A 26,196-nucleotide genomic window follows, 5' to 3' on the forward strand; every position below is an offset into this window, starting at 1 on the left:
TAAGGCATTTCTGGTGGTTTCTCCATCAGTCTTTCCTAAATAAATCACTGAATAAATGCAAATCTCATGGATACACATCCTGAGAATGAAGTGTGTGCGCTAATTATACTTCCTAACATGAACAATGCTCACAAACCCTCATAACAGGAAGACCATTAGAGCCTGAACAATACAACGTGCCGGATCAGAACATTTCATTCCACATTTCATTCCAAAAAAAAAAAAAAAAAAAAAAAAAACTATGGTGAAAGAGGAAAAAGGCTGGAAAAGTAAACAAAAAAGATGAAAAAAAAAACAAAAAAAAAAAAACTGGCGTGACAAAGAACAACCATGCTGAGAAATAATGTTGCTATTTTAAATTTCTCTGTGATTTTCTGCAGAAGTGCCATGACTTGTGAAAACACAAACAAGCTCAGATGTCTCAAAGGCAGAAGTTACTTAGTGAGGATGTTTTCCTCTCAATGTAATGTTTTTTTTTACTTCAATATGAATAATGGCCACTTTAACAGAATATAATAGTTTAATAGGAAATCTCAGCTATATCCATTATAATATCAGTTTTCTATATAATTGTAACACAGCACTGACAAAGATTTAGGAGACTTTTGAATGGATGGGAATTCAACTTGGCCGTAATCTCTCACCTGCTCTCCTCCCAGTCTTTGGGCTTCTTGGTCTCATTGGGTTTAATACAGCGGATGTAGTGAGGTGTACACTTCATCAGGGTGCTCACCAGGTCATTTGCTTGTTTCTGCCATTAAAAAGAAACAGAGAGGATGTGAAAAAGCTAAAGCAGCTTACAGGAAAAAACCATTAAAACTGCAAACCATTTAATCTACACATTCAAAATGGTTTTGTTATATGAACCTGCAGATGACACTCAACTCACCTTGATTTTACTCCCTGCAGTAGTGGGTCTGCCTTTTTTCTCTGCATTGAGGTTTTCTGAGAACAGGGCACGGATGAAAGGTCTAACAAAGAGAATCAAACCAGGCAGGAATGATGTGAAAGAAGAATACAACATAAGAAATACAGACAGGAATGTTTTGAATCGTGTCTCTCTGCTGCAGACCAGGGTCACTTGAATTCCTGCAGGCCACAGTGCACATTGTTTAGGAGTTCATCATCACTGGGACAGGGTAGGAGTTTGAATACTTGTGGTTTTTAATCTCTGGTGCTCACTAGCCGTTAGCCTCACTTTCTCCTGAATGAGCTGTTTACTAAGCTTATAGATTGGTTGGTTGGTGTTTTAACGACACGCCAGGCAGCTTCTTTGGCTATTTTCATTGCAAACAACAAGTTGTACTATAAAACAGCAATTTAAAAAAAACTATATAATGTTTTTTAAGTTTGCTTTAGATACAAAAACCTCTAAAATGGATTCAGTGTTGCCTCTGTAAAAACATTCTTCTAAATTGTTTGCTGAGTAATATGATTTTCTAAGTGAACTTTATCCAGAACAATTTAATAAAATATGCTTAAGAGATACTGGACACTAACATGAGGAGCATCTGAGCTTGTAGAACTAAATGCTTTGTTTTTATTGGGTTTCAATATTCATAAAACCCTATTAGTATTCATAAAACCCTCTAAGTTTCTTGTTTAGCTCAGTTGTGCTCTCTGTACCAGATGCCAACTGGTAGTAAAACAAAAAATCATCTACTAAAGTATCTAATTTTATTAACAGGCTTATTGTATCTGTTAGTTTTCTTCTTAGCCCATAGAACCGTATGGTAAAAAGTTTGGCACACGAATAGAGGAGAGTCTGAACAATAACCACAGGAATTTTGTAGTCTCTAACTCAGTCACTATAGTGGCACCAACTGTCCAAAGTTTCACTTACGTTTATGCTAATAACTTTGAACTGTAAAATTCTTCTTCCTCTGATTCCTTGGTTCCTCCATATGACATCATTTCCCATCATGAAAATGTTTCCGCCATTTTGAATTTTCCAAAAAACCTACTTTTTTTGAAATCATCCTAGCCATTTTAAGGCTATACTAAGACATTAATATGTTTTTAGGCATATTAAGATAAATCTTGGTACATGTCATCATAAGCACGACCTGAGTCTACAAGCAGCTTTTCAGCACAGTGCCACCTACTGGTCAGGAGATATGAAAAAGACTGGCCACTTAGTTTAGATTTAGTGCAGCATACTGTGTCAAATGTCCCATGTCAGCCATTTTGGGCATCAGTCATTTTGAATTTTGTCGTAAAATGCTGTATTTTATGTGTCAGCAGCACCATGCCCTGAAGGTACTCAAAAAATTGAGACAGCGCCACTTTGTGGTCAAAGATTATAATGAAATGTCCAAAAATGTTAATAACATTTCATTAATTTTTGTCTATTTTAATAAAACTAGTGATACATTGAGTTGTACCAAGAACAATGGTACCAAGAACAATGATACCAATTTGTCACATTTGGTCGAAATTGCTGTCCGCCATTTTGAATTTCTTTGAAAACCTACTTTTTCGAACTCCTCCTAGACCGTTGGTCTGATTTTCACCAAAGTCAGCTCAGATCATCTTTAGACCATGGCAGCAAAAAGTTATTAAAAGCTTTTTAAAAGACTAAACCAGTGATTCCCAACCACATTCCTGGAGGCCCACCAACACTGCACATTTTCCATGTCTCCTTTGTCTGACACGCTCATTTTAGATCTTTGAGTCACTACTAATGAGCTGATAACCTTAATCAGGTGTGTTTGATTGAGGAGACATGCAAAATGTGCAGTGTTGGTGGGCCTCAAGGAATGAGGTTGGGAACAACTGGACTAAACCATTCTTGAATAATGCATCAACTAATTTGTTGGCATGATGCTTGGCCCCTTAATTGCTGCTTGCAGCTATTTACTATTGGCACCATCTGTGGCAAACATGCACTAGATGGGCATGTTTAACTATTGCACTTGTGTCTTTAACAGCGTCTTGCGCACAGCGTTGACACAGCATTCTAAAAACAGCACTCAAAAAAAAAAAAAAAAAAAAAAAAAAAAAAAAAATCTCACGTCTTGCGTTTTTAAACACGAAAACGCATTCTGTGTGAATGGGCCCTAATTTATCCTTTTTATTCCTGTGAGTAGATTTACAAACAACCCCTTTCTGGTACTCTTGTATGTAGTATGTGAAAGTTACAAGTTATAAAATTAAAATATATAAAGTTTAACTCTTGTGGCTATACTTTCAAAATGTAGTATGTATTTTAACATCTATTCCAGTGCGATATCCTGCCCCATAGACTTCCATTGATAGCGCATTATAATAAACAAACTTTTGCTAAGAGATTAAGAGAGAGATTTTACTATGAGAAATTATCATCAGCCAACCAGGCATTCCAACAGATGCAGTCGACAGAGCACAACTGAACTGTACTGAACCTAGTCAGGGATAATTGTGATGTGAGTAATGAAGAGAAAAACATTTTTAAAGCACTTTTCACTTCTAAAATCCGAGCACATTATTTCTAATACCAGAAAATCCATGTAGTTATATGATGTTAACTTTTCTTGCTTTGTTCTAACCTCTCAATGGGGGTAGAGCTGCAGGGCCACGTCTGTGCAGATGGACAGGAAGCCCTGCTTCGTCACTGAATTGACAACTAAGATTTCTCTTTCTTCTGTTTTATGCATAGGACCTGCTGGCTGGTGCAAAGGAAGTTCCCCTGCAAAGTCTGCATGTGTGTATGGTGCGTATATATGCATGACAGCACGTGTCTGAATGCCGCCTGAAAGCGGACCCCCAGAAGGCTTCACAAAGGGTTGCTGGAGGAGACGGTTTGCACAGATGGCTTCTGGAGCACAAAAGAGGCCCAGGAGCACATAAGAGTGACCGGCACGGTCTACAGTCCTACTCCCTTGAGAGATAGAAGGGCCTTTTGGACTCAGAAACAATGCTAATCTCTCGCACACTTCTATTATGGGCCCTCAGCCTTCAGCTGGCCTGATTATATCCATGATTTACATATATTAAGATGTTCAAGTGCTCATAGTGACTGAGGGCTCTATGAGAGTCTGTTACAAGCAGCTGTTGAACGATCAGAGACTGGCTGTTGTTATGATGGAGGATTGACACTTACATTTCACTGCTCTGCATCAACTCAATCAGGTCAGTGAACAGCACATCCCTGTTTCTCTCACAGAAACCCTCTGCATCATAAGACACCTGGAGGGAAAAATAACAGACTATTAAATCAGTTGTGTGTTCTGGACAGGTTTAGAAACTCAAATAACTGTTTGAACCACGGTAGAGCCAATAAATGTTCAGATCAATGTCAGTTCAACCTATCAATGACTTACTTACAGTAACATTGTTAAAATTTAAAATAATGGTTTTCTGTTTTAATATACTTTAAAATATAATTACTTTCTGTGATGCAAAGCTGAATTTTCATCAGCCATTACTCCAGTCTTCAGTGTCACATGATCCTTCAAAAATCATTCTAATATGCTGATTCAATACTCAGTTATTATCAATGTTGGAAACAGACCAAAATGAAAAAAATGAAATCAGTCTTTGAAGTCTGTCTTAGAAGATGCAGCCTTTTTTTAATCATGGTTTTTCCTTTGTCTGTTGAATGTGCTTATTATAAATCTAAATCTAATGGTGCAGGATGTGGACAGGCCCCCCCTCAGAGCACGGCTCATTGAACACGGGGTATGTGAATGCTACCACACATACTGAACTACCTCAAGCCAACAAAGAGTAAACAAGAGACTGAGAGAGAGAGAGATGGAAGGAAGAAACAGCAAGAGACAATGAAATTTAGAAACACAGGCAAAAAAGTAGTAGAAAGGAAAACATTTAACAACACTATAGAAGAGCGAGGGGGCTGGGGTGATAAAGAGATGTTTGAGACAGATACCTTGCCAGCATAATGGTGGATGATGAAGCCCTGGTTCCAGCTGTTAAAGTGCTCGTGGTTGTTGATCTGCATTCGGAGCTTCTGCAGCATCGTCTGATCCGCGCCTTCACCCTTTGCATGCATAGTGGCACAAACATCGTCCAGTATGCTCATGATGCCTGGAGGATTCTGGGAAAGGACACAAACAGATGATAGTGACATTTATATTGTGAAATGTATTAATATTTTTAAAAATCATTTTGAGACACATCCTATTAGGCTCCTATTAGTCATTTTATTGAATTTTTATTAATATTATTTCCTTTTCATTTTCAGTGCATCTTGATCTGCATTTGTGGTATACAATTAAAATCTAAAAGGGATAGTTCACCCAAAAATGAAAATTCTGTCATCATTTACTCCCCCTCAAGTTGTTCCAAACCTGTATAAATTTCTTTGTTCTGCTGTACACAAAGGAAGATATTTGGAAAAATGTTTTTGTAACCAAGCTGATCTCGCCCCCCATTGACTGCCTCTGTATTTTTTTTCCTTCTATGGTAGTCAAAGGGGGGCGAGATCAGCTTGGTTACAAACATTCTTCCAAATATCTTCCTTTGAAGATTGTACAGCAGAACAAAGAAATTTATACAGGTTTGGAACAATTTGAGGGGGAGTAAATGATGACAGAAGGGGAGTAAATGATGACAGAATTTTCATTTTTGGGTGAACTATCAAATTTAATGGTAGTCTTATAGTATAGTTATAGTTTTATATATAGTAACTTATAGTTATAGTAATCTTGCAGTAGTAGTATAGTTTTAGATAATGTATAGCATGTTGCATTGCAGGACGTTAAATTTTACCCACACACATACACAAAACATTTAAATTTACAAACATTCAATTATTATTAAACATCATACATTAATCTTTGGTGAAATCACACACCCTGTCAGAAAATTCAGACATCTCTCTATCCACACAGAGCCCAGTGAAGGGAAAACAGCTTGTAAATTTCTCACAGACAAGCATTAGCTTTTAGCAGTGACACAGAGAAGCTTTTTCTCACACGCTGTCACACAGACATGGATGGTTAAGGTTCTCCCTTGTTGTGAATTTCATGGCTCTTTGGGTCTAGTCTCTCTGTGAGTGGAGCAAATTGAATTTGGAGGCATATCAAGCATTTTGAAGCCATTAGACAAACAGTCATGGGAAGAGAAAGGAGGCTTGTGTGGATATGGATCTGAACTTCTTAGTTTGTTAATGTTAGTTTTATTGATTTAACTGCACTTGGCAAGGACAGATCATATCCATCTTTTGAAATAGACGGACGCTTAATTTATACAGTTGGCGAAACGTACTACTTTACTCTCGATGAGGTCACAGACGATCTTATTGTTGAAGTACTCTATGGGAGTCCATCGGATGCCTTCCTGTACATACTCATCCTGAAGAGAGAGGAAAAGAAATATGATGAAAAGAAAAGGAATATGATGAAAACAATCCTATACTAGGGTGGAGCAGAAGCACTTCCTGTGCAGCTAGAACTAGGTTAAGGGAAAGGTGCGACTTAAAATGACAAAAGTCTTATTCAAAATCCACATCACAACAAAACTAAAAGCACAGGGGACTAATGAAGTGTTACCTGCTCAGCTTTCAGAGTCAGCTCAATGAAAATCTGCTGCAGCTTCTCATTCACAAAGTTGATACAAAACTGTTCAAATCCATTTTTCTAAAAAACAATTGAAAACACAAAATAGATAACTATGAACCAAATCTAATACCAGTAGACAAATGAAAACAAATAAGATGTAAATATCACAAACAATGATTCAATATTATTATCAACAGCATTTAAAAATACACAGTTGCTGCTCAAGAATTGCATTTCAGTGGTTAACTGGAATTGGAGCAACACAGGATCAAATTAAAAGGGTTAAAAGCCCTGTTATCCAGCTTTATCCTTCTTATGAAGGTAACACAGGTAGTTATCTTAATGGTCTCAATACCAGATGCTAAACCAAGAGATTATCAGATTAGTCAAGCTCATTATTATGTTATCTGTTTACAAAAACAAGGGAATCAATCCAGACAATTAAACATCAGATCTCATTAGGTAGACTGGATAGCTACAACTCCTGATAACGGCCTAGAAAATAATCATTCAATTAGTGACTAGAAAAATATTTAAAAACGCTCACCTGAAAAATCTCAAAGCCATAGATATCCAATACTCCAACGTTCAGCTCCTGATGGTCCTTAACCATGGCTTTATTGATTGACTAAAGAAAAACAAGAACCCATTCAGTAGTAATTTCTTCTGTAACTTCTGTTTTTAAAAAAAAGGGATGTAGGTGCATATGGTCTGTACCTCTACCAGGTAGTCAAAAACACGAGAGTGCAGAGCTTTGGAGAGAGCATCGCGTGTGAAACACGCCTGTTCCACGTTCAGCGTTACGTCTATGGACTCTGACTTGCCACCCCACTTGCCGTCCATCTTACGGCTGGTGAGTTTTTCTTTAAGGCGATGCTGATCGATGCCCAACAGGAAGGAAGGAAATGCCAGAACTATGAGAAGGAGAGAGAACAGTTTGGTAGAGTTAGATTTTATTTATTTTATTTTTATTTTTTTTTACAGAATGGCATACATGAGTGTTTCTTAATATATAAAATATACTACTGTTCAAAAGTTTGGGGTCAGTAAGATCTTGTAATGTTTTTGAATGTTTTTATGCTCATCAAGGCTTTATTCCTGTGATGGCAAGGCTGAATTCTGAGAGCCATTTCTCCAGTCTTCAGTGTCACATGATCCTTCAGAAATAATTCTAATAGGCTGATTTGGTGCTCAAAAAACATTTCTCATTATTATTAATGTTGAAAACAGTTGTGCTGCTTAATATTTTTGTGGAAACTTTTTCCTCAGGATTTGTTGATTAATAGAAAAGTTCAAAAGAACAGCATTTATTTGAAATTGAAATCTTTTGTAACATTTATAAATGTCTTAACTGTCATTTTTGATTAATTTAATCAATTAAAAAAAAAATCTTACTGACCCTAAACTGTTGAAAGAGGACATGACACAACATAACTTTCCTTTTTTTAAAAAAGATGGAGGGGGAAAAAGGGGTTCATCATAAATATGACTCATGAGCATTTTTTTCTGTGTAGTCACAACAATAGATCTCCTCTGAGGAAAGGCATGGGTGAGACACCAGTCACTCAGTACTCCATTTCTGAGCAACCCCGCCTCATCACTGACTCACCTCCTTAAAAAGGAAACTGCCCTCATTCAGCCTGATAGTGATGCAGTTCCATCATACTGTTTAAGTATGGCTCATTATTCAGATGTACGGGTGTGGTAGAACAAAGCACACAGAACTGGCTTCCCAAAACAAAGCAACTATAAAAAGATCTGGGACTGTCCATGGCTTTCAACACTACCATGATGTCAATCAAAGACCTCCATAAAAATCTATGGATTTGGAGCTGAAGATGTTATCTATTGAATTTATTTCCCAGGATGCATGAGCTCTTCACATACGGTTTTGTCATAAGCAGGCAGCTGAGCAGTTGTGATTTGTGTGCTTTTTACATTGGCAAGCCAACACTAAATGTGTGAAAGCCACTGGCGGCAGACGGGAAGAGGGGCTGGGGGGGCTGGGAACAGGAAAGGCACAGATTAGCTTCGTCTGCTCCTAGCACAGCATGGCTTTATGCCACAGCAAATAGCCTCTGTCATTCAAATGCATTGCTCCACCTGAGAGCTTTGAGAAACTTAGAGGGAAGGAGAGAGAGAGAGAGGAAATAGAGGGGTGGGCTGGAAGTTCAGAGTATCACTGTGTAATTTTAGCGTGTGATGTAATATGCAGATACCATGCGCATAAACAGAGCTCTATTTTCTTGGGTAATTTGGTGTGGCAAGACAGTTTGGCATGAGCTAATGTAGAAAAAATCTACAGCAGCACATAGTTCAAATGGGGACACCAAAAACAAGGGGCTACGCAAAACTGAGATTGGAAGAGTCTAGGTACATACACTCATCATTTTCAACAGCAGCATAATTCCCTGCTTCCCTAAAGTTGATGTTTCCAAGGTGCAGAATTCCAGCCACAATTTGCAGTACCAGGGCGCGGTCCATCCCTGAGATACCAATCACGTCCATGGCATGCTGGGGTCAGACAGAGAGGGGAGAGGGCAGAGGGAAGTTACAACAACAATATGGAAAATAGTTGTCATATCTGAACAGGTAAAATCTTCACAGCTAAACTCCAAGGACTCCAAGGAGAGCAGAGTCTAACTCCAAATACCAAACTGCCTAAATCATACTTACCAAGGTTTCCTGGAAGTCATGCTTGTCGTTAATATCTTCAACTTTGTAGGAACCTGACTGGTTGAGGTAAGAGTAGTAATCCAGGTTTGTGATACCCAGACTGCTTTTCTGGTCTCCACTGGCTCCCTCTATTAGCTATGAAGAGAAATGTATTTTATATTACACAAAATTATATTACATATAAAGTCTTATGTGAGTTTTCATAAAAGTATGTTTCTTCAACTTCAGAACTTTTATGTCCTAAGGATTTTATTAAAACCAACAGTTTTTATGTATCATTCCCTATCAAGTTTAAATCTTGTCAATTCATATATACACTACCAATCAGAAGTTTGGGGTCAGAAAGTTGTTGTTGTTTTTAAGAGATGAATACTTTTATTCAGCAAGGGCTCAGTACATTTATCAAAATTGTTACAAACTTTTTCCATTTCAAATAAATGAACTTTCTATTCATCAAAAGAATCCTGAAAAAATACGACAGTTTCCACAAAGATATTAAGGAGAACAACCGTTTTCAACATTGATAATAAGAAATGTTATTTTTGATCAAATAAATGCAGCCTTGGTGAGCACTTTTACATTCAAAAAAAAAAAAAAAAAAAAAAAAAAAAAAAATCTTACAAACCCCAAACTTTTGGATGGTAGTGTAAAAAGTCTGAAAATATTACTTAATGTTGTGTATTTAAGATACATAAAATGCTAGCTATGAAAATAGACATAGCAAATCAAATCAAATGTCATTTCCACCACTGTCATTTTCACTACAGAAAGCCATTAAACACAACACAAAATTTGAGACGTGGAGAAAATGACAATGTGGTGGAAATTTATGACATTCTGGAGAAAAAAAAAAATTGTAGGAATTCTCCTGGACAATGTTAGCAGACAAATTGCTGAGAGTGTGAAAAGAGAGTATTTATTTTCTAAAAATCCACAGAGCCAAAAATTTCTACTGCTGAAGAAACAGCAACAAAAACAAAAAAGTCCTAAATAACTCAACCATAAGAAAACTCTCCAAACTTGTGAAGAAGAAACAGCAGCGACGAGACCTCGTTAAGAGGAGGTCAGACAGTATCTCCCTGTTCCAAAGAACTCAAGTGGTAAACTCAGAACAACGTGACCTGCTTTTCATAGCCAAATGGCTCCATCTTCCCTTTCCTGAATTTTACTGTGGTTATTATTCAATTTTTCCTCATAACATGGTGTACTCATAATACTGACAGTCACAGTGACATTTTCTGAGGGAAGAAGCCCACCTCATGTCCTCATTCTCACCTGGTAGAAGATGTGGAAGCTCCTCTCTCCAGGATTCCTCATCACCACGCGTGATTTTTCCAAAAGGAAGTTGGAGATTTTCCCACCATCTGGCTCCCCACCGGAACTGAACTGAATCTCAAAGTATTTCCCCTGTCAGTGAAGATGAATGTTAAAAAGGCACAGTCGTAATATACTGCAGGTGGATGTGCATATGCCCAGAAGGGAAAAAAAGGAAATAGGTGCTTTGACACACACACAAACACTCTTCACTATCATTTATGTGTCTCTCCCTGTCCATTTATGCATGCTGTAGCTGTCCACAGTTTCCAGACGTGCCCAGACTTAAAGATGTAATGTTTTACTACAAAACTACACCAGTTCCAAGTGAACAAAAACAAGACTGACATGTCTTAGCATAATGTAGCAGAACTGCAAGTAAATGTGGTGTACAACATATTTTGTAATGGCTGCTTTGGCCTGTGAGTATTTTTAAAGAAAGTACTTGCCACATTTAGGTTAAAGCCTTACGATAACATCTTAACTATGAAATGTTCTTTTGCAGTGGCAAAACATAGTTTTCTTTCTTTCTTTCTTTCTGTATTTAAACTGGATGATCACCCTATTTTTGTTGGTTCTAGTTCAAACGTGTTCCTCTCAAATTTATCTTGAGGACAAGATACAGCCCAGCACAAGACATCTGCTGTTTACTCTCTTCAATAAAAGAAATCTATGGGAGGTTGAACGATGCTTACAAATCGACTGGAATTGTTGTTCCTCACTGTCTTAGCATTCCCGAAGGCCTCTAGAAGAGGGTTGGACTGCAGAATGATGTCTTTGACATGCTGTGTAGAAAGAAACAGGAAAAAGAGAGGGATTGAATGTTACATTGATATTTGGCACACTGTGGAGGATAAGTACAGCACCTACAGTATGCCGATCTGGAACTCATGAGATGAGGTAACATCCAGCTTGTAAGGTGAATTCAAATAAAACTGGTCATCTCAATTTCAAAAAGTGGCCGAAATTGCCTGAATCCACCCTACATGCACATTAATGTCAGTACATGTGCACATTCCACACAAAATTTGCACAGCATATGCTAGTTTGAGCCATTCTAGTTTGAGCCAAGAGAAAGACAGACAGATGGAGAAGTTCTGGAATATCCAAAAACCATCACTGTTTATACCATTAGACTTCTGGAGACTGAAGTCCCATCTTTAAGTCCTTATCAAACATATATAGTGCACAAACCGCATAAAGATATTTAAAGAGCACCTATTGTGCTTTTTTTTACCTTTTCATTTAGTGTGTAATATAGCTGTTTGTGCATGTAAATGCTAAATGGAGTTAATTTCTTCAACAAAAAACACCCTCGTTTGTAGTCCTGCCATTATGACTTTGCTATGTCACCATGTTACATATTTGCATAATGCCCACCTACAGGCTTCTTTGGCACGTCCTCAAAGAACAGTTGGGTAACAGATTTTATTTTACTATGCCAAGGAGATGTTGTTTTTTTTTTTATTTCACAACATGGGCAAAACACATGGACTTCTAATACTGAAGTTATAGTTACCATATACAGTCAAACCAAAAATTATTCAGACATTTTTGACATATCTTTGTCATATCTTACCATTTTTTAAACTACAGTGAATAAACTGTATTAATGAATGAAATGTTCAAGGTGTCTGAAAATTTTTTGGTTTGACTGTATAATACTGTTTACAGTGGCCTTGGGAGCTGGAACCCAATTATGGTAAGGGGAATAACATTTCTGACCAATCACAAGAGACTGGGACAGCTGACCAATCAGAGCAGACAAGGCTTTTCGGAAAGGTGGGCTTTAAAAACACGAGAACTCAAACAGAACATTTCAGGCAGAGGGTGAAAAGAAGCACTGCAGCAATGTATGAGAAAAATAATGTTTTTTTTTTTTTTTTTTAACTTTAAATCATGTAATTGTATTCTAGTAGACCCCAAAAATAAAATTAAGAACTTGAAAAAGTCACATTGCTGATGTAAACAAATTAGAGCTGAGGGCTTGTTTGCATTTGTAATACCAGGAAAAACACACATGGATAATTTGCATATGGACAAAGAGAAAGGGTACCACCTCTTGTGTGGACCACAAGAGTAAAAATAGACATACAGACAAATAAAAGACAGGAAAATAGTGGGAAAATGAGAAAAAAAAAAATTTAAAAAAGAGGGAGATGAGTATCGCATCACAGTAATCAAGATATACCATACAACAGTGATGGTCATATGATCACGAGGCACTGTGACATCGGAGGGATCAGACAAAGCAAAGGCACAGCAGAGCAGACAGAGCAGAGGGGCTTTCTGTTATACTACAATACTCTGCTTTGTTTAAGATGCCAACAAACATACCCATCAAAACCCATGTGGCAGCCTGATTCACTGTCAAATCATTTGATTAAATCCACAGGGAATCATTTCATAAAATTTCACTTTTTTGTTCCAAAAAAGTACAGTGGGACTCAAATGTCCACATTGAAAGAGACGTTTAAAATGTAATTTAAACTAAGATGATTAATTACAAACAAAATAAAGCTTTAAAAAAAAAATTTTTTTTTAAAATGTACGTTTCGGAGCACATTTTTACCTGGATGATTAGACAAATGTACTCATAAAGAATATGATTTGCAGTGTTTTGACATGTAAAAGCACTTTTTGTGATGTCTATTCAATGCATCTGCCTGAAACAATGACACAATGTCTTTGAGTTGTATATTTAGAGTATTCTGGGGAAGTTAACTTAATATTGTTATGTGATTAATTGTGATTTATTTGATGAATTAACTTGATTAAAAATTGATTAAATGATTTTTCAGGTCTTTGAGACATTTTAAACAAAAATTATGAATAATATGAAATATTTCAGATTCTGCATTATTTCTAGGTCACTAAACAAATAAGCAAATTTGTGACTTTGATAATTGTGCAGAAGGTCACATGTTCTAGCTTCCAGTAAAGCTCAAGTTTATATTTGGATCATTCTCAATCATGCTGGAAAACACGATCATCAGGTTTTAAACAAAAGTATGGAGTTCATGCAGCTCGAGTGATGCTATCATTGAAGCAAAATGAGGAAAAACCAAATGAAATTCTGGTTGAAAGTCATTTTAATTTTCACTCAAAATGTTATGCATAATACAAGCATTTTCACTAGGGGTTCTTAGACTTTTGGACTCCACAAGGGTTAATTCAGTCAGATTAATGCAATCAACAAGTGTCAGTCCTCTGACTCACATGGCTCCTGAAGGGGCTGAGAGGGGGACACAGGCTAGATCAGTGGGGGATTGTGGGGGACAGATGGCTGCTGATGGGATTTAGGGGATGACAGAAAGATCGTAAGAAATGGAGGTAGAGGGATGATGTCAGATGAGGCCAACTTATTAAAGTCATCAGAAACAGGAAGCCATCATATGTTTTTTTTTTTTTCTATTTGATCACACCCACTAATCCTAATAGTGTCTCTGCATGTACAACAGTTTTCATGTTAGTTTATTCTGTGCAACCCACCTGAACTCTGGGACCTCCACCTGAAACTTTGGAGATGTAGCCCATGATGTACTTTGCTGCTACCGTCTTCCCTGCTCCGCTCTCACCGCTGTGAAGAACAAAGAAAAAGATAACAGTAATAAGATCATTCCTGTAAAAATAAATTAATAAATAAATGAACAGTTATTTTAAATGTTAAAAATATTTCATAATATTCTTGTTTTTAATGATTTTTTTGATCAAATAAATGCATCCTTTCTGAACAAAAGAAAAAATATTATTCCAAAAACATCAAAGAAAATTTTACTGATCCCAATCTTTTGAACAGTAGTAGTATATTACTAATCTTTGAACAGTAGTGTATATACAGATATATGTATAGATCTTAAAAGCATAATAAATAGCTATTATACAGTACATATATTAGGCTTTTAAGATCTAGTAGTGACAATAATGATTGTTACAAAATAACAGCAATTGCATTTAATGTTTTAACATTCCAATTTTTTATGAGTATACTAAAAACTCACATTTTCCCCACCTACAGCAGTTTAAAAACAAGAACAGGAGGGCGTTAACAAGCAAAACCAGCCTCTTGTGTGCCCCACAGCACAATACTAAAATCTGCTCAGCAAGCTTTTAAGAGGGTCAGAGAGGGTTTAGTAGATTCTTATCCTCAGTTAATACAGATCAAGTAATGGTGTCGGTGAGAGGGGAATTCCTTTAATTAACTCAATATGTTTCTATATTACTCCATAGTGAGCTACAGTCTGCATTGTGTTGCTGGATAATGGGAAGCACAAGCTTATTTACATAATATGTGAATGGCTTGTTTGAATGCACATAAAACCAAAGGTTTATGTAGCCAGTAATTTTCTTATGAGACAATACGTAGACATCTGAACAGTGAATGCCAAAAAACAAAGATGACACACACACACACACACACACACACACACACGTACGCACACGCACAGACACACCTCTTGAGTTCACCAAGCCTGCACTTATGTGATTAAAATACAGTATAAAAAAAATAAATAAATAAAAAAAAAAGCAATATTGTGAAATATTATTTCTGATTTATATTTGAATATATTTTAAAATGTAATTCCTGTGATGGCAAAGATACATTTTCAGCAGTCATTACTCCAATCTTCAGTGTCACATGATCCTTCAGAAATCATTCCAATCTGCTGATTTGGTGCTCAAGAAACATTTCTTATTATTATCAATGTTGAAAATGGGTGTGCTGTTTAATATTTTTGTGGAAACCGTAATAACAGTTCTTTTGATCAATTTAATGCATACTTGCATTAAACAAAATATTTTAAAATATTTTAAAAGAAAAATAACTTTTGAACATAAACATACAGCCAACAAAGCAGGAAAATTTGCTGATGAAAATGTCACTCATTAATCCTGCTTGGCTCCATTTCTTTTCCTTCAGTTGCTTTACCCTCTACTTGCATCCTTCTGCTTGCCCTTTGGCATAGCCATTCGCATTGGGATGTATGCGGTTTGGAGGATGATGACACAAGGAGCTGGTTTATTTTTCTATATTTCTTCTATTACCCATGTCAGTAATACCATTCTGAGAAGGCACAGCTGTGGTGTATTAAAAGAGGCTTGGGGAAGTGGTAAGAAGTCCATTACATCACACAGCAGTGGTACTAGTACACACCTTTCATTTCACCTCGTTCTATCATGAGAGCCTTGCAATAATACGTGCAGAAAAACTTCTTGTGGAGGCTCCAAGAGTTCTTACAAGAGATTTAGTTTGCCATGTGGTTCTCATTCCATTGTCTTGGGAGTTTATAGGCTCTCCACCTTAAAGGAAATGTCCCAGCTCGGATTCAGGCGATGAAAGCTCTGGGAACACACTCTTATTGTACACTGTACACTCAGTCCACTTAGATTAATTGTCCATGACTATTTTTAAACATGTCTTTGGGGGATTTGTAATTTGTATGCTGTAATGCTCATTTTTTAACTTCCTGCGTACGTTTGCTCACCAAAAATGGACACAGAGAGAATGAAAGAGAGACACATCAGCCATTCAGTCTCATTCAGTAAACGACAAGTGATGAGACTGATTGTTCGGCAGCAGAAACATCAGCTCAGCAAATACAGCACTCTGGGTCACACTGATGTGTGGGAATGCTTTTGTATTTCATACTGTACAGACCACTGGGTCTGCCATACTAACAAGGTAATGAAGTGTTACTGATCTCAGTGAAATGGACTGTTTATTTGTCCTTTAACACATGCAAAGCCTAATTCCGTAAATAAATGGCTTCCTCTGTTGGAGGAGTGAGACTATTTTAATACAACAGATTCTACCACATCCTTTCTCATTGTTTCCACCAAACAATACTGATCTAACATCCCATTGTGCCACCATACACAATGAAGATCACAGCATTCCAAACGAAATACCCCAAAAATCCTAAATTGTGGCAGTATACACTACTGTTCAAAAGTTTGGGGTCAGTAAGATTTAAAAAAAAAAAAAAAAAAATTAAATTAATACTTTATAATGTATATATTCATATATAATTAGTAACAACACATTTAATTGATCAATATATTGTAACTGAAAATCTATTTAAAATAAATGCTGTTATTTTGAAGCTTCTATTAAGAATCCTGAAAAAAGTATCCCGGTTTCCACAAAAATATTAAGCAGCACAACTGTTTTCAAAAATTGATAATAAGAAGAAATAATTATTGAGCACAAAATCAGTATATCAGAATGATTTCTGAAGGATCATGTGACACTGAAGACTGGAGTAATGGCTGCTGAAAATTCAATTACTTTTTAAAATATATTAAAATAGAAACTTTCACATTAGTGCTATTTTTACTGTATTTTTGATTAAATAAATGCTTGGTGAGAAAAAAAAAAAAAATAAATCCCAAACTTTTGAACAATAACTGGCCATGTGAAAAGGACCTTTCCTTGATGCATAATGGTCTTTAGAAAAACCTGTGCCTGTCCTAACCAAAATACAGCTTGACCACAGGATGCCTGGGCAGCAATTTCATGGTTTTGTTTACTAATCTGGGTCATCACAATTCCACTTCCAGTCTCTTTATGTGGTCTGACTGAACTGGAAGCAGCTATCCAGCTATACAAACAAATGGGTGAGAAAAATGCTGAAACTGAAGTCACTTACTATGAAGTAAGCACTACAGTCACCATCCAGCCCACAGGTGACTATGAGATCTGAAAGAAACAGCCCAGACTCAGCAGTGAAAATCTCCCTCTTTGCAACTTCCCCTCCTCCACCATGTTTACCCATATGCCTTAACGCTGGCAGGGTGAATTCAGAGACTTAACATTTCATCCAGAAATAAAATGTTTTCTTAAACTAAGGTGGGCTAAAATTCCCAAACTTTTTTTAACCCAAAGTTCAAATTAGTCCATTCTTTGCTAATTCCTACAACACACACCACTTTTTGAGCCAGACGGTGACATGCTGTACAGCTCAAACAAACAAAGCAATATTAAAGGCACTACAGAACCACAGTGTTCACTTTTCAGAAAGTAAATATGAATGGCTTACAGTTGTCTGTGTACATTAAATTGAGAGATTAAAGTGCTAAAAAAGTTGTTTAAAGTGTAATAGGAAAACCTGACACTCTTCATGTGGCTCTCAAATCAAGAAACTTGTTCTGACTAACTGACTTAAGGTGAGACAAACTTTAGCACTCTGATTGCCATCACCAAGAGGATTACTTCATGAAGAAACACCCGCAATATTACACCCAACGCAACTGGCTGTTCAGTGAAGTTTCCTCTCATTAACAGTAGCAGATTGCCCCTCTTAAGGGCCCTCCAAGTGCATTTCCTGTGCTCTAGCAGGAAGCACAGGTAACAAAAGCTCTTGTGCTTTGTGTCCCTACATCCTGGAGAAAATATATACAAAATAAAAGACCAAAGGATATAAAATTACTTTGTCTATTGTTATATAATCAAAAGAGGTGAAAAGTTATTCTCATATTATTAGTTAGGGAATTGTGCATGTTCAAAAGCAACCGTTGAAGCTGTTGGGCTTGTTGAATCTGTTCTATTCAACTGTAATTTAACTGTACACCCTCAATAGCAAAACAAAAACAGTAATGACGACCTATTCACTCAGCCAGGTGACAGCCAGGTGACTCTCCCACTGCAATTTCTGCATTGATATCATACCAAACCTAATTGTATGTCACACCCTTTCTACGTCACACAAACAGAATGGAGCAATGCTTGAAGTCTGCATGTATAAAAAGAAGGACTGCCAAATAACATGTTAATTTAGTACAAATAATTATATGTAGAATAACACATTAGTCAGAGCCGAAAGCCTTGTGGGCAGTGCAACCAGTGGTTGCCTTAACTAAATATTTTCCGTCACTGACTTTTTTTAGCAGTAATAGAAAAATCTAAAGGTCGTCCATCATTTTGGCAAAATACATTGAGGTTGATCAGTTGTAACCTGTAACTGTTATTCCCACCCCTGTCCAATTGGTGGCGAGCGCGCATATTAATCAGCTATGATCTGAATATTTGCTTGTCTTTGATCTCAGTGTATGACGTCTTTGTCCAGCCTGTGGCTTTAGTCACCTCTATATACAATTGCAAAATTGTTACGGCAGCTGAGTGTGAAAAGTTTCTTTAAATGGCCAAATAGTTGTGATGTTGTTGATAAAAGAGGTGAAAAAAAGAGGGACTGCAGTGGAGGATGAATGGCAAATAACAGACATTTATCAGTCCATGCAGACCAAGAAAAAGGTTTGAGTTGAGGCTGATACAGAAAGTCAGCTGAGTTTAGTTCAATTCATTTTTACATGTTTTCTTGATATTTGAATTGTATTTTGTATTGTATCTGTTCTCTTCATAAATAAATAAATGCATAATCTTCTAGCCTATATGCTGGTCCTGTAAGTTCATGGTTAAAAATGAAAATGTGAACAAAAACAAAAACAAAAGCCATTTAATGTCTTATCACCATTGAAATTTGAAAATTAAAATGATGGGTAATAATAGATTATGACAGAATTTCTACGACTCTGTCTGTGAAAATGATGGACAATTAGAAAGTCTTTTGCAACTACTGAGCACAACTGCGCCTCTGGCGACCCGAGTTCGATTCCCGACTCGAGGTCCTTTGCCGATCACGTTCCTCTCTCTCCACCCTATGCTTTCTTTCCTGTCTGATCTCCACACTGTCCTAATCAATACAGTCATAAAAAGGCCCCTGACCTGTATGCAAATGGAATAGTGGATTTTCCAAACAGCAAGATGTTACGCAACCAAAGATGTGTACATAAGCCAGAATTAACATAGAATTAAAAGATAAAAGATCAGACAAATAAAATAGAAATAAAGCAAGACTAAGCTATGATAATTACTAATAATTAAGATTCTTATGACTAAAAGCACTTACAGTGAAATTAAGTTTAAAGTTTAGAGATGATATGTTCAGAGTTCAAGTTAAAAAGTTCTCTCACCTGATAATAACACACTGGTTCTCACAATCAATCATCATGTTTCTATACATGTTATCGGCTAGAGCGTAGATATGAGGAGGGTTCTCATACTGAGCCTGAGAGAGAGAGAGGGAGAAATGGAGAAAAGCAGATTCATTTCATAATTTACATCACGGTTCATATTTAGGATGCCCTGAGCTCAAATTTATAAAAAAAGCTAGTGTGTGGTATACAAGTCAAAACACATTCAATGGTCTTTGCTGTAGCCTCCACAAGCTAATGATTATTGACAGGAACCAGAAGCTTGATGAGACCTCTGGGTTAGAGTGGTTGACAACATAGACCCGTACATGCTGTTCTGGAGGTATAGCCAGGTGGCTTCAATGGGTAAGGCAGGCCTGTGCAGCTACTTTTCTGACTAAGAATGCAGCTGTTAAAATCATTTGCACCACGCCTACACACACACAAAAAAACTCCTCCTATTAAAATCATTACTGAAACAATTACGGTTACAAAAGGACAGTTTCAATACAAAAAAAAAAAAAAAGGTGTAATACATGTAATTAACATATAATAATAACTAATTAGTAGCCTATGTCTAATGAATCAAAGTTACATAACATTCAAAGAAAACTAAAACTATGGGTTTTGTCTCCAAATTTAGTTCAGAGAAGTCCAATGAGATTTCCAATGGCTAGAGCTTTTACAACACCACAGCAGTGTTGTAAAATTGGCTTTTATTTTTATATTTTCACTTTTTATTTTCAGTTTAGTTTAAGTAATTTTTATGTCCCTTTGTCATTTTTATTTGTTTTTTAAAAATATTTCTATTTAGCTTTTTTTTTTTTCAGTTCTAGTTTTAGTCATTTTAGTTTTTCAACTTAATTGATTTCAATTAGTTGCCAAGGCAATATTTCTAATTTTCGTCTGTTTTTCAATTTTAATTTTTCATCTAATATTTATTCTATTTCAGAATTATTTCAATTAATTAAAATTATTTTTAGTAGTTTTAGTGTATGTTCACACTCGGCAGGTTTGGTTCGATTAAAACAAACTCTGGTGCGATTGCGATGTTAGTGTGGTTCATTTGAGTAAGTGTGAACGCTGTCATCTGAACCCTGGTGCGCACCAAACAAGAGGACCAAGACCCCTGAAAAGGTGGGTCTGGGGGGTGCTTTCACACTGGGCTCGTTTTCCGGGGTCCGCAATTGTTCCCGGTGCCCCCCGCAGCGTTGGTCTGGTTTCAGACTCAAATTGATTCTATCGAACCCTGGTGCGTTTGCGTTCATCTTACGTCATCACAGACGTGCAAGGCGCATGACAGAAAACAGAACGCGGGTCAATAAATTGTGTTTTTTATTAATTTGGTGCTATTGCGTGCAGCCAATTAAACGACACTTAAGTTTACTGTATGTGCGCCGAATGTAGACGTTTTTCCGCTGTTTGCAAGCAGCCCTTTTTTGAGGAGACAGCTGATTGCCATTCATTTGCCACTCTGATTGCACTCGCAAAGCGCGAATACACTGCAGGCTCACTCTTGCTCAAATCCAAGATAAATCATCAAGACTATCATCTCTTACAAGTGTATTATTTAAGTAAATACATTACAATCGGCGAAAACGCATGCGCAGGTTACTTTACTTCCTGAACAAGTACGCACCCGAGTCCGTGATGCTTTCATATTCACGCGAACCGCGGCACAGTTCGAGTGCAACCGAACTCAGACCACCTCCTTCAGGTAGTCTCGGGTTCGGTACCACGGTGCGCACCCGGGTTCGCATGACAGCTTTCACATTAGTGATTTTTCATGCGAACCGCGCCACGTTTCGAACTAAACTGCCAGTGTGAAAGCCCCCTCAGTCCGCTTCCAAAAGAACTCTGGTGAGCTTCGACTGAAATATGATCGCAACACAGACCAAAGACATCTTCGAACCAAAAATACCCTAAAAAAACAGAGTGCTCAAGCAAACCTGTTTTTTTTTTTTTTTGTCATAGGAGCTACATTTCCTATTACAGTTCGATACAGGTGGAACAGTTCAGTGCAGCAAATCTTCATTTGTTTGCAATGGAGGAATCCCTGCCTCTGTTTTGACTCCTTTCCACATTTTATAAACTCTACACTAGTTCTCAGCTGGTCAAAATACCATCATATGTTATGTACTCACATACAAAGAGCGCATTTAGCCCAGAAGACAGCATTGTTTTGGATGCCATTAAGTTACGTCGCAAAATACGTTTTTATTTATTTATTTATTTTGTATCTTTAGGTTCTGTCTTAAAAATGACAGTGTGACCGATAAGCGAACCAGGACTAAATGTATTATTTTCGTTTTTGGGTCCAGACCAAAAGAACCAAGAGAACCGAATGACAAGTGTGAACACACCCTTAGTTATCAATAATAACACTGCACCACAGTAAACAGTCTATTCTGCATCAGGACTAAACTTCAGGAAACCATAGAAGACTACTTACTGCGCCTTGGTACATCTCTATTTCTTTGTCCCCAAAGTAAGGCATTTGTTTGAATGGGTTTACTGAGATGAGTACAGGACCAATGTATGTCTGCAGATGAAGGTCAAGGTCAGGGAAAGAAAAGGTGGCAGTTTACCTCAACAGTTTACCTCAAAAATTAAAACTGAGTCTCCCTCATGTCGCTCCTAATCTGTATGACTTTCTCTTTCTTGTTGAAAACAAAAGATATTTTGAAAATGTTTTAAGTGTTTTTGTCCATACAATGGAAGTCATTGGGACCCAATGTTGGTTTGATCCCAATTTAATGACTTTCATTATGTGGACAAAAAGAGTTGAAATGGTAATTATCTTCTTTTGTGTTCCACAGAGTGTCGTGATCATGAGTAAATGATGACATAATTTTCATCTGTGGATGAACTATCCATTTAATTATTTCTATACAAAATATGTCTTTCTCTGTGAAACTGTTAGATTGGAAACTGAAAACCTCATGGACCATTTTACTCATTGTGGCTGTTAATCCTCAGAGGGTATTCATAAAACTTTGGCTGGACTGGCAGATGAAAAATAGCCTGAGTGTGAATAATGGACTGGTGACATCAGTGAAGAGTTATATGTGGCTGCAGTGAAGATTTTGGTTATTGGGTCAGAGCCTTATTAAGATGATGTTGCTCTCCTCTGAATGCAATGGGAAGGGAACAGCCGGCAGTGAGTGATTGGAACTATTTGGCCATCTGGCCCTAAGTTAGTCACTGCAAATAAAGGAAGTATTGAGCTTAGCGTGCTGTGACCTCAGTTCCATATGCTGCTGACTGGAACACTTTGGTGTTGTTGCTATTTTCTGACCACAATCACAGGACTGATTTTGGACCAAAATGGCCAGAGTCTGCTAAGACTCTGTAAACCTAATAAGGGCAGAAAATAGAAATACACTGCTAGTGAGGTTTTCACCAAGAAATGCTGTGATTTATCAAGAGGTCATTTTTAGTGCCAGTGATGTGTGCTGAATTAGACATGAATCTTGCCAAGTACATTGGGTTCATATAGTAGAGAGGTAAACCAGCATTCTTTGGCTGCCTTCAACAATCTAAGCTCTCAGCATCGCACATACAGCTTTTATCAAAAACAGTCCCTGCTACTGTGGGAAATTAGGACAACATGGATTTGGAAGTTGTACCAGAGCTTAAGGACAACTTTCGTCATTGTTAAATGTCAGTGTTTAGTGAAGCTTTAGTCAAAATAAACCCAATCAAGATTTAATCTTAACTCAAGTAGATGGAGGCCAAGAACAGTTTTCTAGTGAGCCACAGGAAAACATCCATCTGCAAAAACTCAGAAAGAAGACCTCCCTATTTAGGACTATTTTCATATCAGAGTGAGATATTAGCGAGTTAGATAGAGAGACTAAAGCTGGATAAGGATACAAAAATAAAGTCATCCATGTATCTCTTCTTGAGGTTTTCTACAATGGCATCCTCATTGATCTTGGAGAGTAGCACCATGTCATCCACTCCACTCTGCTTGACATTGTGGCTTTGCCAGTGGTACCGGAAGTGCCCCCGGCTCCCCTGTGAAAGCAAACACAAACAAGAAACTCTCGTTAGACTTTATGAACACCCATAGCTTTTGTGTAGCAGGCTAACTGGCGGAAACTGTATTAGCATATCCCAAAGGCAATACTAGACATTTCATGACTAGATTTCTCTTTATGGACAGCATCATATTTTTAATGCTGAAATACTTTCTCTCATCCCAAATTTAATGTACTGAGACAACTGTAAGCCATTCATTGGTTGACTTCCCAGAAAAATGTAAACATTGCAGCTCTGTTGAACTTTCGAAACATTGCTCTGTTTGTTCAAGGACATTTTCTCAACTAATGGTATGAATTTTGAGCGGTAGTGTAGCATGGTATACTGGTGGTATAGCAAGCAACAACAATTACTCTGTCACTAAAAAAAAAGTACTTAAACTTAACTTTAAAAAGTTACTTAAACCAGCCTTAGCATGTTTATTAGTCTTAGCTGGTTTAAGATGGCCTCCCAGCCTCAACATCGCTCTAAAACCAGCCAGCAGACCAACTAAAAAGTGTTGTTATTGTTAACTAAAACTAAAACTTTTCAATTATGGAAAAACTATGTTTTTCCATAATTGAAATAAGGCTGAAATAAAAAACGTAATATTACAGGAAAAACTTAAACTTCAAAAGCCCATAAAAATTACTAAAACTAAAACTGAAAATATAAAAATAAAACATTCAAAATATTAATAAATACTACAACAGTACTAAAGTAACACTGCAGCTAAGACAAGTGAAACAGCTAAGGTTGGTTTAAGATGTTTTTATCAGCAGGGTATGAATGAATTTCTATTTGATATTGTGATACTTCAGCAGATTTCTTATTATTAGCCAATTTTAAGGCATCATGAAAACCCCAATGGACCGAACTACCTTTTTGGCTGTACAGTGGCAGATGGGGAGTTAGGAAGTTGCTGATAAACCCGTTCAGAAACAATATTTTTCAATCATGTTTAATGGCTCCAGTGACAGAAACATTACACACTTTACTTCTATTCTGAATCTCATTCAGTCATGAACACTGATAAACAGTACATTGCTGACAACAGTTAATGTGAGCAAACCGTCCACTCAGCGAAATGACCGCGTCCAATTCCCCGCCTGCAGCACTTTTAACACAGCCCGTTCTTTTTCACCGCAGCAGATGTTGATTTTGTTTTTCTAAACCGATGAAAAGTGCATGGTCAGGAGTCTCCTTAAAGCTCCTTGAGCACTACAAACACTTCTTTTGATCTTCTTCTGATGTTCTCACCATTCCTCCTCTTCTCCCTTGTCCCCCTTTTTACCTCCCTTCCCATTTTGGCCTTCTTCTGCTTCCGCTCTGGTAATGTTTTTGCAGAGGGTGCGTCTCCGGAGTGCTTGGGTCATTCATCATGGGACGTGAGTCAACGGCTTCTGGCTACCGTTCTAAGGTCACAATGGCCCTGTGAGGAACCAGCCCCTTACTCAGAATGACACAAAGCCTCAAGTGCATTTGACAGGACATCAAAAGAGATGCGTACAATGAGTGTGACTCAAGAAAAGTGGTCAGATACAGAAAGAGAACCAGACAGACACAGACAATGAGTGTACCGCTTTGGAGAGCACATGATCCAACGCACTGCTGTTTTAATCATTTTCTTCTGTTATTTTCAGTCATTAGTGCATTAGTCTGATTTGAAGGCCACATTTGTCTATTCTTTTCTTACAGCAATTTTCCCAAGCTGAAGAATGCCATGACAATGATATGAGGTAAACTGGAAAGTCATTTAACATTCTCAAAATTGTACATTCCACAGTCTGAAAAACTCAATCTAGCGGCACAGGGAAGCAGAAGCAGACCAAGTATGGAAGATTTTTTTCCTCCCTTCAAGGACTAATTAACTTGTCATCGTAAACGAGCACAGTTTGAGGTAAATTACAGGAAAATAAAGAAACACAATAACCACTGAACACCATGACAACAATAGGTACTTCACCTGAACATTATTAGTAGCGGAACTGCCTCAAAAACAATTAATGAGGAAAGCAGCGTTTTAAACAGAACACTAAACACTTCTTTCAGATCTTTACAGACTGTTTTGTTTAGTTTATTCTTGCATATATTACAGAGAGAGAGAGAGAGAGAGAGAGAGAGAGAGAGAGAGAGAGAGAGAGAGAGAGAGAGAGAGAGAGAGAGAGAGAGAGAGAGAGAGAGAGAGAGAGAGAGAGAGAGAGTTAATTGTCCTGGGGCTATTTTTTCTAATTCTATTAAACCTTTCTTTCACAAAGTTTGAGTTCTGTCACACCACGGGACACAAACACCTGGAAAGAAGATGAACATCTTCATTCCCAGCACATGTTCCATATAAATTGTGAGCCAAAGCAAAGAAACGCAAAACAGGATGTGAACACACAATGGCTTAAATGGGACTTATATAATAATAATAATCATAATCATCATCATCATCATCATCATAATCATAATATGAAGACATCACTGGTTGGCTTATCTCATGAATATTAATTGCATTAATGATTTAGCATGATCTTACTGTTCACTTGTCGCATATTTAATTTGATAATTTCTACATCTTGTTCCCTCATGCATTGAACTATTCTAATTGGTAAACAATTAAACCACAGAAAATTCAGCAAAAAACACATTTATGGACTAGACAAAGTACATCACCATAATTTTACTCTCTTCCTTTTGGAGAATGACCACACCTACTGTCCAAAACTGA

The 26,196-nt window shown here is 37.2% G+C and overlaps 1 protein-coding gene across 6 annotated transcripts in view; it reads right to left on the minus strand.

The window, feature by feature from the left end:
• Positions 1-26,196, minus strand: part of myo1ea (myosin IEa) — a 54,549-nt gene that overhangs the window by 10,638 nt on the left and 17,715 nt on the right. For all 6 annotated transcript variants that reach the window (XM_051899895.1, XM_051899893.1, XM_051899898.1 and 3 more), the window contains exons 2-17: positions 23,337-23,480; positions 21,913-22,002; positions 19,461-19,555; positions 13,983-14,070; positions 11,186-11,275; positions 10,452-10,583; positions 9,177-9,311; positions 8,882-9,014; positions 7,218-7,414; positions 7,048-7,128; positions 6,492-6,578; positions 6,208-6,294; positions 4,868-5,035; positions 4,082-4,167; positions 890-971; positions 645-751 (exon numbers count right to left, since the gene is read on the minus strand). In XM_051899895.1, the coding sequence (XP_051755855.1) occupies positions 645-751; positions 890-971; positions 4,082-4,167; positions 4,868-5,035; positions 6,208-6,294; positions 6,492-6,578; positions 7,048-7,128; positions 7,218-7,414; positions 8,882-9,014; positions 9,177-9,311; positions 10,452-10,583; positions 11,186-11,275; positions 13,983-14,070; positions 19,461-19,555; positions 21,913-22,002; positions 23,337-23,480 (1,802 nt within the window). The remainder of the gene's footprint in view (positions 1-644; positions 752-889; positions 972-4,081; positions 4,168-4,867; positions 5,036-6,207; positions 6,295-6,491; positions 6,579-7,047; positions 7,129-7,217; positions 7,415-8,881; positions 9,015-9,176; positions 9,312-10,451; positions 10,584-11,185; positions 11,276-13,982; positions 14,071-19,460; positions 19,556-21,912; positions 22,003-23,336; positions 23,481-26,196) is intronic.

The sequence above is a fragment of the Ctenopharyngodon idella genome, chromosome 7 (assembly GCF_019924925.1).
Source record: "Ctenopharyngodon idella isolate HZGC_01 chromosome 7, HZGC01, whole genome shotgun sequence".
Taxonomy (NCBI): domain Eukaryota; kingdom Metazoa; phylum Chordata; class Actinopteri; order Cypriniformes; family Xenocyprididae; genus Ctenopharyngodon; species Ctenopharyngodon idella.